At 51.4% G+C, this 15,316-nt stretch overlaps 1 protein-coding gene across 2 annotated transcripts in view; it reads right to left on the bottom strand.

Annotated features, from left to right (window-relative positions):
• Nucleotides 1–15,316, bottom strand: part of Washc5 (WASH complex subunit 5) — a 51,076-nt gene that overhangs the window by 3,409 nt on the left and 32,351 nt on the right. For both annotated transcript variants that reach the window (XM_052161787.1, XM_052161788.1), the window contains 10 exons: nt 14,961–15,140; nt 14,014–14,138; nt 11,812–11,974; nt 8,289–8,391; nt 8,123–8,202; nt 7,031–7,134; nt 6,133–6,262; nt 4,660–4,756; nt 2,289–2,442; nt 718–805 (listed from right to left, as the gene is read on the bottom strand). In XM_052161787.1, coding sequence (XP_052017747.1) covers nt 718–805; nt 2,289–2,442; nt 4,660–4,756; nt 6,133–6,262; nt 7,031–7,134; nt 8,123–8,202; nt 8,289–8,391; nt 11,812–11,974; nt 14,014–14,138; nt 14,961–15,140 — 1,224 coding nt within the window. The remainder of the gene's footprint in view (nt 1–717; nt 806–2,288; nt 2,443–4,659; nt 4,757–6,132; nt 6,263–7,030; nt 7,135–8,122; nt 8,203–8,288; nt 8,392–11,811; nt 11,975–14,013; nt 14,139–14,960; nt 15,141–15,316) is intronic.

A 15,316-nucleotide genomic window follows, 5' to 3' on the forward strand; every position in this document is an offset into this window, starting at 1 on the left:
AGTCAGGACCCGATTCTTAACTTATTAATTTTTAAAAAGAAATCATTTTTTTCCAGCAATTGTTACAGACCTTTACATTTCATTTTTCTTTCTTTTCATTTTTTTTAAAAAAAGAATTTCTTATTTATTTTATGTATGTAAGTACTCTTTAGACACACCAGAAGAGGGCACTGGATTCCATTACAGTAAGTCACCATGTGATTGCTGGGATTTGAACTCAGGACCTCTGGAAGAGCAGCTGGCGCTCTTAACCACTGAGCCATTGCTCCAGCCCAGATCTTTACATTTCTTAACTCAAACATTCCTTTGTGCTTAAACTTCCTAAGATTATTAAGGTTATTATATTATTAAGTAGGACAAAGAAGACATTTCCTAGAAGGTAAAAAGCAGTTCTTCATTTCTAGAAGCAGTGGCCATATATAGCCTTGGCGGTGGCCTGGCCTTAGCGTGCTGTGGGCACTTGGTTGTTATGGAGAGGAAGAACAAGGCTCTCATGTCATTTCCTTCCCTGGCCAGTTAGGAATCCCTCCCTTGCCTGCTCTCCTCACTGAGCTGGCCCGGAAGTGGGTGGAGTGCAGAGGGAGACAGAGCAGGGCACACAGTGGGCGGGCTGAGAGCATCTGCTGACAGCCTGCAGAACCTGTCCTAGTGCCCAGGGCCGCTACTCTTACAGCTTGTGGAAGGTCATTACTGTCATCTTTATGCTCTATGGCTTACCCTCCGGGGGAGTTTTGTGTACCGAACATAATCCTCTAGGAAGAGAAGGGCGCCCACAGCATCTGCAGGCATTTCAGGCATCTTCTGGCTGTAAGAGAAGTCTGGGTCAGCAGCTGCCTTGTTATGTTAACATGCCCTTACTTGAGCAGCGTGCCAAGTCTGTAACAAACCACCCACAGGCACCCTCTTGATCCCTGTGAAGTAATTAGCCTGCTCTTACTTAGGGAGCAACACATCAGGAAACAAGCTAACCTGCAGCTGGTAGGTCAGGGTAAGGCCCTTAAGCATGGTGGCCTCAGCTCCACCCCCAGAGCCCATGAAGGAAGAACTGGCTCCCCAAAGGTTGTCTTTTGACCTGCACAGGCTTGCAGTGAGTGGAACATGTGCACATGTGCACACACATGGACAAATACATGTAATTAAAGAAAAGCAAAGCCAATCCTAACCTTGTCTCTGGCTTTTAATCTGGTCCCGCAGTCTGTCTAGAGTCTGAACAGACAGATCTACACTCTGGAGTCATCTTCCTTGGGTGTCCCTCAGGCCCCAGGAGGCAACCAATAGCTGTCCCTCCAACACTTCCCACCCTCTTGGCCTTCAGCCGCATTTGTGTGTACACGCATTTGTGTGCACACACATTTGTGTGCTCACGCATTTGTGTGCTCATGCATTTGTGTGCACACGCATTTGAAGTGAGTGAGTAGCCAGGCCTGCTAGTAGTAGACCTGCGATCCCACCTACTCTGAAGGCAGATATGGGAACATTTCAAATGTAACATCCTGGGCTATAGACTGAATTCGGGGCCGGGCTGGGAGACATGAGACAATGTCTGGAGAAGTCAGGGGAGGGCTGGGCCGCTGCTCAGCTTCAGAGTTCTAGCCTGATGCAGACAAGGTTAGAGCACAGCAGAATGATCTACCATGCTGGCAAAAACAGCCCAACAGCAATCCGCGAGCTTCATGGTCTGCTGGGCGGACCCTTTCTGGAGCAGAGGAGGGAGCCCTGGAGGCAGCCTCCTAGGGCTGTAACTTAGAAAACCCACAAGTGAACAGAAGGGAGTAAGGACTAGCAGAACTTATACATTGCTACCTGACAGTGACTTGTGATTCCTGTTTTGTGATCCACCATGAATGGCCTTGACACTGAGGAATCATCCCTCTCATGTGCGGAACATGTCTAACATGTCTTGGTGTGGTCACTGGGGAGTGTGACTCCCTTTCCGAGAGTGGAGCCATGTCTTAGCGGTAGAGGAGCAGGAATCAGGGCTCCCTGACCCCGAGAGCTCGAGACAGCATGGCAGAGGCGCAGGTCTGCACTTGCTTTCTCACGGTGTCTCCTGATCTCCACCAAGATCCAGGCTTACAAAGCCCCTGCCAGGACACTACAGGGCATTTTCTGGCAGGGGGGACAGAGCACTTGGGTGCTTGCTCCTTGGGGAGGTGCCCTGACTTCTTTGTAGACCTGAGGCACCGTCCCCATTCCCGTCAGGACAGTAATGACAGGGATTTGTCATGAGAGGTTGCAGTCCCTTTTTGTGACATCAAGTTCCACTGTTTCTGACTGGCCCTCTGTACCTTGTGCACTGCTCCATTGTGGAGCGAATAAACTGGCCAATCAGCGCAAGGAACTGCTCGGTGTACCGGGAGTGGAACTGCTTCAGCAGAGTGAGCAGACCTAGGACGAGGGGCGGCCAGTCCACAGGGTCGGCAGGCTTCCGGCAGACCATGCCTGTGGGGAACAAGTCACAATACCCAGTAAACGACCTGCTTTTGATAGTGTCCCCCAAATATCAGCCCTCATTGATGTCATCATTGCTGGCAGGTGACTATTTTGAGGAAACAATAATTCTGGGCTACCTCTAAAACTAGCCGTGTGGCTAGTAGAACATTCTAATGGTCTGAAGTGCTTAGGTTTTATCATTACTGTTTACTTTGTTTTACCCTATTAATATCTTCTATGGTAGAGACATAAGATGTACATTAATGTGAAGAAAACAAAAATCAGCCAGGCAGTGGTGGTGCACACCTGTAATCCCAGCACTCTGGGAGGCAGAGGCAGGTGGATTTCTGAGTTCGAGGCCAGCCTGGTCTACAGAGTGAGTTCCAGGACAGCCAGGGCTACACAGAGAAACCCTGTCTCAAAAAAACAAAAAACAAAACAAAACAAAACAAAAAAAACCCAACCCCCAAAAACAAAACAAACAAACAAAAACAAAACAAAAATCACCTCAAATTGACTTCAGTTAATGGCTGCATGGTATTCTAGATACCCAGAAGCATCTTACTAAGTAAAATCAGCTGAAACTTTGGTTAAAGTGCTTTAAAGCTTATGTTTAACAACAGTTTAGAGTGTTGATAAGAACAGAATCTGCTGAGGTCAAGTGAATGGAAGAAGGACAGCTGAGATGCGCCCGGACACCACGCTCTGGTCTCCAACTCGGGATTTCTGTAAAGCCTGGAGACCTGCCTGCATGGCTGTGCTGAGGAGGGGTGGAGTTTAGGGCCTTGAGGAGTTCGGGGCATGTGGAACTGTTAGATGTGGAACACTCGCCTTCAAGGCTGTAAACTGCACTCCACAGTACTGCCATGGAGACACAGGGCAGTGCGTCAGGGCACTTTGGCCATCAGACAATTCACAGACTTCCTATGCACACACACTACACACAAGGCAATTTAATACAGAAAGAGAAATCTCGGTAAGAAGACACTGAAACTGGCTGGCTTCGTGGAGGGAGGTGGAGAGGACGAGCCTGCCCACATTACACCACAGGCAAAACCTAACCTGGACGGACCATACACCTCAATGTGAAAGTTAAAACTACCGTTTCTAAGAATGAACTGGGAAACCAAAGTCTGCAAGAGAGCGTTTACTAGGCATAGGGACCGCTGACTGACGCTCACTGCTGAATCGGAAGGCTCAGTGTCCCACTATCACGGGACAGCCTTTAGGGGGTCCACCAATATGGTCAGGTGGATGCAGTGCCTGGGAGGACTAGGTGGGAGGAGGCCAAGGTGGAATCCAGCCAGCACTGTCCCTCCCTTCCACGGGGAGCGCTGCTCAGAGGCTACGCTTGGCAACGGGCAGCCCTGACAGGAACTGTCAGAGGGACAAGGCCTAGAACGACTGCTTCTGAATGGGAGGAATACAAAACAAAACCAAACAACAAAAACAAAACAAACCAGAAAACAAACTAAAACAAAAACAACTCCTAAATGTTAGGCCCTAAATAGAACCCACATTCTTACTTTAAAAACTTTTTAGGAGAGAGAAAGGAAAAGAAAGAAGAGATATATCTTGAAGTGTTTAAGAAAACAGTGATACAATCTTGCTTGAGGAAATGTTCTTATAGTGCTAGTGATTGAATGGTTGTAGTGTTAGATACTTTTAAAACCAATCAAATATTATAGAGCATTCAAAAACCTGCTTAGTAAGATGTAAAGTCTAGAGACAGAGGATAAACGGGGGGGGGGGGGGGGGGGGGGGGGGGGGGAACCTCCTAGGTAATTACAGAGATGCTCATGGTGAACTGGTTAACAAAAAAATTAGTTGTATTATTAGCCAGGACACCTTCATGGAAAGCTTTGATACGTTTGTAACAAATGCTCCAGCAGCATGTAATCATGTATACATTATAGATGCTCACATAGCAGTCCTGTCTCCTTAGCTACACTGTAACTCCTATATATAGTCCAGGTAGGCAGTAGCACATGGGCACTTCTGCAAATGTAACACACATATAAAGAAGTTTCTTTCATACCACAATCAGCTACGAACCCCCATGTACACTATTGCAGTGGTATTCTATTGCAGTGGTACAATGACACTAATGTGTATTTGTTTACAGAAAGGTCTGATGTGTGACACAGCATTATAGTCAGAACTGTGTCTATAGACATTGATTTACTGCTAGTTAATTACAAAGCAAAAATTTGGCACCCATCATACCTAGATTTTTGTTATACTGAAGTTTTGGCAACTGCGCGATCAGAAACAGAAAGTTGACGATCGGGAAATAGGGTAAGCGCTTCGTTGTTATGTAAATCTGGAAAGAGAAAGATAAGAAAGGCTTATCTTACAGAATATCACAGAGCATTTCAAACAGAAAGCTCGGATCCGCCTTTAGTTGGCCCTCTGACGCCTCCAGCTGGGACAGCTGTGCTGTTTGCTGCCTTTGGAGGTTTCCTTGCTGGTCGGTCGGTTGCTCTGTGCACTTGTGTGCTTTAGTCCTTTAGTCCTTTGGCTCTGCTTAGAGACTACAGTGCCCCTGCCGCTAATCCCGTTAATAGCACTTCTAAGGGGAGGGGTGAGAGGTGATGAGCACGAGTGGGAGTGGCAGGGCCAGCAAAAGCAAGAGGGAGAAGCTGTGGGTGGACAGGCTCAGCGGCTGAAGGAGGCTGTGCTTCAGAGCGCTCAGTTGGTCCCAGAACAGACATGGTGGCTCACAACTGTCCTTAACTCTAGTTCCAGGGGACCCGACATACCATCTGCTGGTCTCCTTGGGTGTCAAGCACATACATGGAACACATACATACATGTAGGCAAATATTCATACACATAAAGTACACCTTAAAAACAATAGTGAAGGAGATGTGAAGGCAAAGGGAGAGAGAGCTCCAGGTGGAGGAGGGTAGAGCCGGGCAGCATCTGCTGAGGAGAAGGCCAGGCCCTCCTTTGTCACAAGCTTCCCCACACGGCCTCCCTCCCAGTTAGCAAGGAGAACGCAGGGCACACAGAGCCACACCACCCCTCAGTGCCACCCCTCGGCTGGCCTTCAGGCCACAGAAGACAGGGACACACACAGATTGAGAGCCCACTGGTTAGCTCCTCCGTTAGTGTGGAGGTTGACTCTGGAAGTCCTGGATCCCTTCAAGCCTCAGGCTCCTTGCCCTAAGATGGCTTTTTTGCTGGGACGCCTTAGCACAGAGCACTCGGATGTCAGCTGCCCTTCAGGTTCTTCACCTTAGCTTTAGTTTGAGACACAATATTACTACAATTTAAAATTTCCTAAAGTAATCAGGGTAACCATGTAAAGGGGTCATGTTCAGTTCAGGACAGGCACTGCCCTGTGAGACGTGGCACTGACTTCTGAGGAGCATCAGTGCTTTCTGGAGCTCGGAACTGTGCAATGTGGAACTTGTAAATGCAGTTCCTTAAGGTGAGCTGGGAAGTGCGAGCAGAACAGAGTCATGTGACCATCCAAGCCCCAGGCAAACCTGCACTGACACTTTACTTCCACCTGTCACATCAGTCTCACAGGCAGGGAGGTGACATCATCAGAAAAGGCCAGAACCTGACAGAATGAGGTTCTGGGGCCTGAATGTAGGTTCTGGAATATTTTCACAGTGGTTTGCTATGTAGACAAAGTCGCCTTTTGTACCACACCCCCCTCCCACCCAATTCTATATTTTAGTCATTAACCTTATTCAGGGGGTTATGAATGCCGGCTGCCTCCAGATAGGCTGTGATTTCATATAAGAGTGTGTTATCTTCTTTGGGGTAAGGAAGCGAGGGGTCCCGGTAGTGGGCTTCGATGTCGGCCAGGAGAGCCCTAATGGAGGAGAGAAGCAGGCAGCTGAGTTTACACATCTGTTACCAATCTTACCCCCCCCCCCCGCCCCTCCCCCCCAAGCCACAGGTCTCTGACTGCATCACTGGGCAAGCTTGCCTAGAGTCACCTCTCTCTTGGAGTCAAGCTAAACCAAGTGGTTTCACTACTGAAATTATAAAAAAAATTTTTACTTGTGTGTGCGTGTGTGCATATGTGTGCCCATGTGTGTGTGCGCCTGCCCATGGAAGCCAGGTGAGGGTCTCTGATCCCCTGGAGCTTAAGTTCCAGGTGGCTGTTAGACATCTGACAGGGTGCTGGGAACCAAACGCTGGTCCTGAGAGAACAACAGAGCTCTTACTGCTGACTCAGCTCTCCAGCCCCTCATTAGTCAACTGTGTTTATGAACTGGCTAGACTGTTTCTAGGACCTATTTTGTCAGAACAGCTGACTCTGGGATGGAGAAACTTGGTTTGTCTGCGCCAAAAGAAACGAGAGCTGCTGTTGGGGGGAGGGGCTGTGTGAACCACAGGATATGATAGTTAGCTGCTTTCCCGGCTCTCTGGGTAACTACTGTTAGTTCTTTAGATTTCACTTCTCATAGACTCTATTAACAACAGCTATGATAGAACCTGGCCCTAGCAGTGCTGCTGTGTATTATGTAAGCGATACATGTTAAAAACCCAAAGACCTTAAATGAACAGATGTGAACCTGGGTGCGGGGCAGTGGGCAGCCAGGGCACAGGTGGCTGCCTCAACCCTGGCACTTACTTATTGAGATTATCCAGAGCAGCGGCCAGATGTCTGGAATCGAATCGACAGGAAGAGTTGAGCTCATTGGCGATCTGCTGTCTCAGGATCTGCATCTGTCCAACCTGAGAAGAAGAAGAGAGGGAAGAGGTGGCACTCGGCACTGGAGACACTCCCAGGGATGTGCCTTTGGTCATCACCTGTCTGCTGCACTGTCTCCCAGGTAGCCATGGCAACTGTGGCGTCCTCTAATGCCTCTAGCTACCCCCTCTACCACCTGAGCATCAGCCACACAGCAGCTTCCTATCTAATAACCACTGTTAACGCCAGGGAGCAGTTTGGGCCAGGGATCTCACTGCACCCTCATTTATACAAAGTAGAGACTGGATTCTAAAACAAGCTGGATTTCATCTAAATAATCAATTTGCCTCATTTGTTCCTGCTTTCCAAAGGCATGGTGTTTTTATTCACAGCCTATAGGTAATTTATGCACCCAGAGATTCCTGCTTCTTGACAAGCAGGCACAGACACAGCAGGGAGAGGAAGAGAGGCAATGCTGTAACCCACAAGGAGTACCCTTGGTCTGTAAATTGACAGACCAGAGCACTGCATGAACTTGGAGGAAAATTCCCGCTTCTGTGTTCAGAAGCACCTCTGACTGGAGGCACTTCAGAAGCAAGACATTTTCTTGAACATGTGAGAAGCTGTGGGTCCGTCCCTGAAAAGCCCAGTCAGGGGCAGCTCAGCATGAAGGATAAAGGAGTGAATGGAATGGGTAGAGAGAAGAAATCGCGGAAGTTCAGCTTTAATGACACAAGGAAGGGACAGGTTTTCATAAACCATAAAGTCATAGGAAAATAATAATTTACAAACCACGGTGTTGATTATCCCGGCTCTCCAATGTGTACCTTCATTACACAGTATTGATTACCTGGCTCCCATAGCATACCTTCATTACACAGTATTGATTACCCGGCTCCCATAGCATACCTTCATTACACAGTATTGATTACCCGGCTCCCATAGCATACCTTCATTATACAGTATTGATTACCTGGCTCCTATAGCATACCTTCATTACACAGTATTGATTACCTGGCTCCTATAGCATACCTTCATTATAGCCTCCAGGTACGCGCTCCAGATCTTCTGTGTTTTGGTGATGGCAGAAAGATAAACTTTACTTGAGTTTGCTGAAAGTTAAAATATAATCTTACTCCAGTCAATTCCAGAAGGCCACAGTCCCTTTCTGTCTGCCGGGAAGCCTCGGGACTCTTACCTACTATGCTTCTTAGAGGGCTGACAGCACTCATGAGTGTTTTTAAAGTTTCCTGAACAGTTCTCTCTCTCAGGATAATCTTCTGAAACATACTGAGGAAATTCTGCAAACAAGAAGTCATAATCAAAATGCAAACGTAACAAGCCAACATTCCCGTCAGCTCAGATGCTGTGTAAACATCAAATGCCTAGGTCACATGGCCTCCAAACGGGAAGGTGGCAGGAGCTCAGGTCTCTACTGAGGGTAGAAATCAGAAGTCTACCAAGAGGAGGAGTTAAGGCTTTGAACACAAGTCTCGCTTTCCCAAGTTGAAATTAACTAAAGCAATCTACCTAAAAAATTCAATACTGGTCAAAGAAGTTGTAGCTTACTCTCAATTCTCATCTATCTGGTAAAACAGTCTGTGCCTCCCATAGCATGAGAAGTCACAGAGGACAGTGGGGTTAATTTGTTGGGTGAGACCTGCTATTCTTCCCAGACAGAAACCAGACGTGAGGTCTGTATTAGGCAGTCTTTGTCTACCTGGCAGGGCTCATAACTACCATAGCATGTCTGAATGTTTCCAGAGGAGCTTAATAGCAAAGGGAAGCCCGACTGAACAGGGGCACCCCACCCCAGAGGCTGGGGCTCACGACTGAACAGGGGCACCCCACTCCAGAGGCTGGGGCTCACGACTGAACAGGGGCACCCCATCCCAGAAACTGGGGCTCACAACTGAACAGGGGCACCCCACCCCAGAGGCTGGGGCTCACGACTGAACAGGGACATACCATCCCAGAGGCTGGGGCTCATGACTGAACAGGGACATACCATCCCAGAGGCTGGGGCTCACGAATGAACAGGGGCACCCCATCCCAGAGGCTGGGGCTCACGACTGAACAGGGGCACCCCATCCCAGAGGCTGGGGCTCACGACTGAACAGGGACATACCATCCCAGAGGCTGGGGCTCATGACTGAACAGGGACATACCATCCCAGAGGCTGGGGCTCACGACTGAACAGGGGCACCCCACCCCAGAGGCTGTGGCTCACGAATGAACAGGGGCACCCCATCCCAGAAGCTGGAGCTCACGAATGAACAGGGGCACCCCATCCCAGAAGCTGGGGCTCACGACTGAACAGGGGCACCCCATCCTAGAGACTGGGGCTCACGACTGAACAGGGACACACCATCCCAGAGGCTGGGGCTCACGACTGAACAGGGGCACCCCATCCTAGAGACTGGGGCTCACGACTGAACAGGGGCACCCCATCCCAGAAGCTGGGGCTCACGACTGAACAGGGACACCCCATCCCAGAAGCTGGGGCTCACGACTGAACAGGGGCACCCCACTCCAGAGGCTGGGACTCACGACCGAACAGGGGCACCCCACCCCAGAAGCTGGGGCTCACGACTGAACAGGGGCACCCCACCCCAGAGGCTGGGGCTCACGACTGAACAGGGGCACCCCACCCCAGAGGCTGGGGCTCACGACTGAACAGGGACACACCATCCCAGAGGCTAGGGCTCACGAGTGAACAGGGGCACCCCATCCTAGAGACTGGGGCTCACGACTGAACAGGGGCACCCCATCCTAGAAGCTGGGGCTCACGACTGAACAGGGGCACCCCACCCCAGAGGCTGGGGCTCACGACTGAACAGGGGCACCCCATCCCAGAAGCTGGGGCTCACGACTGAACAGGGGCACCCCAACCCAGAGGCTGGGGCTCACGACTGAACAGGGGCACCCCACCCCAGAAGCTGGGGCTCACGACTGAACAGGGGCACCCCACCCCAGAGGCTGGGGCTCACGACTGAACAGGGGCACCCCACCCCAGAGGCTGGGGCTCACGACTGAACAGGGACACACCATCCCAGAGGCTAGGGCTCACGAGTGAACAGGGGCACCCCATCCTAGAGACTGGGGCTCACGACTGAACAGGGGCACCCCATCCTAGAAGCTGGGGCTCACGACTGAACAGGGGCACCCCACCCCAGAGGCTGGGGCTCACGACTGAACAGGGGCACCCCATCCCAGAAGCTGGGGCTCACGACTGAACAGGGGCACCCCAACCCAGAGGCTGGGGCTCACGACTGAACAGGGGCACCCCAACCCAGAGGCTGGGGCTCACGACTGAACAGGGGCACCCCAACCCAGAGGCTGGGGCTCACGACTGAACAGGGGCACCCCAACCCAGAGGCTGGGGCTCACGACTGAACAGGGACACACCATCCCAGAGGCTAGGGCTCACGAGTGAACAGGGGCACCCCATCCTAGAGACTGGGGCTCACGACTGAACAGGGGCACCCCATCCTAGAAGCTGGGGCTCACGACTGAACAGGGGCACCCCAACCCAGAGGCTGGGGCTCATGACTGAACAGGGGCACCCCAACCCAGAGGCTGGGGCTCACGACTGAACAGGGGCACCCCATCCCAGAAGCTGGGGCTCACGACTGAACAGGGGCACCCCACTCCAGAGGCTGGGGTCACGACTGAACAGGGGCACCCCAACCCAGAGGCTGGGGCTCACGACTGAACAGGGGCACCCCAACCCAGAGGCTGGGGCTCACGACTGAACAGGGGCACCCCAACCCAGAGGCTGGGGCTCACGACTGAACAGGGGCACACCATCCCAGAAGCTGGGGCTCACAACTGAACAGGGGCACCCCACCCCAGAGGCTGGGGCTCACGACTGAACAGGGACACCCCATCCCAGAGGCTGGGGCTCACGACTGAACAGGGGCACCCCACCCCAGAGGCTGGGGCTCACGACTGAACAGGGGCACCCCACCCCAGAGGCTGGGGCTCACGACTGAACAGGGGCACCCCACCCCAGAGGCTGGGGCTCACGACTGAACGGGGGCACCCCACTCCAGAGGCTGGGGCTCACGACTGAACAGGGGCACCCCATCCCAGAAGCTGGGGCTCACGACTGAACAGGGGCACCCCACTCCAGAGGCTGGGGCTCACGACTGAACAGGGGCACTCCATCCCAGAAGCTGGGGCTCACGACTGAACAGGGGCACCCCATCCCAGAAGCTGGGGCTCACGACTGAACAGGGGCACCCCACTCCAGAGGCTGGGGCTCACGACTGAACAGGGGCACCCCATCCCAGAAGCTGGGGCTCACGACTGAACAGGGGCACCCCACTCCAGAGGCTGGGGCTCACGACTGAACAGGGGCACTCCATCCCAGAAGCTGGGGCTCACGACTGAACAGGGGCACCCCATCCCAGAAGCTGGGGCTCACGACTGAACAGGGGCACCCCGCCCCAGAGGCTGGGGCTCAAGGCTGAGTGAGGACTGAAGTGGGCCGAGCAGATGCCCATTGCTAGCTGCTTCCTAGCTACACAGGAACTGTGACCAGCTACCCCGTGCTCCCGTGACCACAGTGGAAGGCACTCTGGATGCCAGGCCTTCCCCATCACGATGGGCTAGCGTCTCGGTGTGAGCCACAGGACAGCCTCCCTTCCTTAGGTTGCTCTTGTTAGGTACTTTACCACAGCGATGACAGAAGGGACTGTGGTGGGGTGTAGGCTTACCTGCAGCTCTTTCACAATCATGAAGCACAGAAGCCTGTCCAATCCATTCAGACCAAAGGTCCCCAAGGTGCTCTGGATTTCTGAGAAGAGGCGACTGCTGGTCACTTCTTGATGAGTTTTCATGTCATACCAAGTGTTCAGCTGGTCTATGTAACATGTCATTCTAAAGCAAAAAAGGAAATCAGAAGTCCCAGCAGCTCAGAGGTATGGGACAGGAGCTGGGACATCAAAACCCAGGGCACTGGCTACATGACTTGTGCTTCAGACAGTCGTACTAAGTAGTACAGTGTAATCTGGGCTCACACCAGCCCTACCTCAACCTCCCGATGCTGGAACTGCAGGTGCGAGCAGGCACCGACCTCAACCTCCCGGTGCTGGGACTGCAGGTGCGAGCAGGCACCGACCTCAACCTCCCGGTGCTGGGACTGCAGGTGCGAGCAGGCACCGACCTCAACCTCCCGGTGCTGGGACTGCAGGTGCGAGCAGGCACCGACGGCCATGACTCATGTTTCCTCACTCCTCCTCAGGCACTTGATTTTGTCTCCGGATCGATGCCCCAGGAAGTAAACCTCAGGAAGGCCTCTTGTCCCCACCGCATGCGCCTTCCTTGGTTTTACTTATTTCACTGGGCTGAGCTACTACTGGGACCCAAACTGAGAAGCTGCCAGGTTAGAGCACTCCAGGGCCCAGATGCCTTTCTACAGGATGTTTTGTAAAATTTCCATAGATGAGGACAAATGAGAGCCTAGTACTAATTTGGTCGAGAGGAAGCTTAGAGCCTTTGAACGGTGACGTGAGATGGAAGATGAAGCTAAGTGGTTCATGCCTATCTTCTGGCGCCTCTCAGCGACTCTTCTCAGTCTCAGGAATGCAGTATGGTGACAATAGTGGCAAAGTGCATCACCGTCTACTGAGCACTCAGTGTTATCCTGTGTCACCCTCCTAACAGCCCTGTGAAGAACAAACCAGCTAACCTCCATTTTAGCGAGGAGATGGAGGGCCAGGTCGTCCTGTTCCCAACGTTATATAATTTCAAACCTCTGCTTCTCAAGCCACTGAAGGGCCCTGAGTAAGCAGTGAATCCTGTAGACAGCACGGTGTCCTCCTCCCGCTCCTAGAGCATCACAGCAGGTGTGGGGTGAACCGGCCTTTGCAGGTCGGACGAGCTCTACACACTCAGCCTCGTGTTATGAACACCATACCCCATACACACATGGCAGCCTCGAGAGCAAGGAGGGACACTTGGAGGCAAATGCGACGCATCCTTCTGCCCAGGCACAGGGTGTCCTGTTACCCGGTGCTAGCACTTTGAATGTGACACGAGAGGAGTCTAGCTCTGATGATGAGTCTCTAGCTACATCAAATCTCTGCTGAAAGTATGAGCAGGTTACTAGGCCGGCTAGATTTCTACAGGGGCGCAGGGTTCCAGTCACGTACACAAAGGACTATTTATTTTCTTGCCAATGACAGAAAGGATATATATCTGCTAGAAATCTCAAAAAGTTCATCTATAGTTGACCAACTTTCAAAAATCTTGAGGGACAAAGGACGAGAAGGCAGTATGGAGGGCTTCAGGAAGGCATATGCCTTCAGCAAGACTAGGTAGGTGTGCAGAGATAGGAACCTTGCTTTCTCTCTGGGAAAGCCTGCCTATCATGAGTTTCTGTGAGCATGTGCCCAGGGGTAAACTGAGTCACAAGATACAAACCTGCTCTTTCCTCAGGTGTCATCACAAACTGCTTCATCTGAGGCTCCAAGGAAGAATTTGGCTAGATTTCCTGGGTGGCGCTGTGCTGTTCAGCAAGTTTTAGTTACATGAGATTTCCACCTAGACCCTGCTGAAGGCTGAACCCGTGAGATATGGGCGCAGATTCACTGCATACAAAGCTGTCTGCTGTGCCCTTGCCTAGCACAGTACTTTAAGGACTGGGTTTGGCATGATCCAGGTACATGCTTTTGTGCCTGAACGTCTACATTTGTAAAATGGCACCAGCGACAAGGCCTGCTACCTGGGATGTCCGTAAGGCGTGAGTGTGCAGAAAACTCGAGAGCATGCTAAGATGGGACACAGGCCAGTGCTCAGCAGATAGTGGCTCTTATTAAGTGCTTGGGTGCTGGTCTACGGACAAGAGGGCACACCTCAGTGACAGGCATGTGGGGGTGGGGGTGGGTCTGAAGATCAGCACACTCAGAAATACTTACTTAGGGTCCGTGATCCGCAGGATTTCTCTGCAAAGTCGACCAATGAACGTTATAGACTCATCCACAGGTGCGAACTTCGGAATTGGTATATGAGTGGACTGGTACATGCTCTGCCAGTCTTGAATCTAGAAAACAAAACCATAAATGTCTAGCTCAATTCTGATAGTGTAATTTGTTCTTTACATAATCTTAAAAGCCATACATGAAGAGGAACAGTCAAGTGTTCCTTGGTTTGAAGAGAAAAAATTTTAAATCACCACCAAAAGCCCCCTCAAATGCTACACAGAACATAAAAAAAGAAAGAAACAACTATTGAAAAGGGAGGTAAGGGCCAGGGTGTGGCTGAGTGGGTAGAGTGAGTGTGCCCATCGTGAACCCAGGGCTCCACCCTGCACCTCCCCAGCCAGGCACAGGCCTGAAAGATACACACAACCCATAAACAGACAGCCATTAGGGAAGCAGGCACCAAAAGCAGGCCCCTCCACGCCCCACAAGGCTCAGAAGTGGACAGGAGTAAGTGCTGGCTGGGGCAGGAGGGAGGCGGGCGCTCACCCGTGCCCTGTGGGGGTGGGGGGATGATGGAGGCCTGCATTGCTGCTGTGGACGGACCTGCCATTCCTCTACAAGCCAAACAGCATCACCCGGGGCTCCCCATCTCAAGTCCCTGGGTTCTAATGAGCAGAGCAGCTGCTGAAGGCCACTGTGCCATCTGCCTTCTCCAGCCTGACAGAGCTCCCTGAGGCCAGGTTCCACGCCCACTCTCCTTTCACCAGCAAGTCTCCGAAGGTGCTCTGCAGGACTCAATGGTTTTCAGTAGCATTATTTAGACAAAAAACAACAACAACCACCAAACTTTCTTGATGGTATTGTTGAGATGTGGAGTGTGTATTTTAAATATGAGAGTTAACAGATATAGTCAAGAATTAAAAACAGAACTTGTTCAATACCTTTGTTCTTAAGAAGTCATTACACTCTTGTTCCACATTATAGTTTATGATACGAGAGACTTCCTCCTGCCAAATCTTCAGACCATAAATGCTGACATAGTCCTGTATATACTCAAAGGAACGATGGAACCCATCCATGGTGGCCCCCAGCTCTTTCAGCTTGGGCATCAACTCACTTGGCTATGCAGAAGAAGACAGGAAAACTATCAGCAGGCGCAAACTCGACACCAACACCTCCTTTAGACCTAAATGACACACTGAGGACCACAGTCATGGTTTTAGACATAGTCAAAGCTTTAGAAAGGTTTCCTTCTGCAGCTAGGTTGACTGTCAGGTATTGCTGTTAGACACTCTAC

Source organism: Apodemus sylvaticus, chromosome 17 (assembly GCF_947179515.1).
Source record: "Apodemus sylvaticus chromosome 17, mApoSyl1.1, whole genome shotgun sequence".
Classification (NCBI taxonomy): Eukaryota; Metazoa; Chordata; class Mammalia; order Rodentia; family Muridae; genus Apodemus; species Apodemus sylvaticus.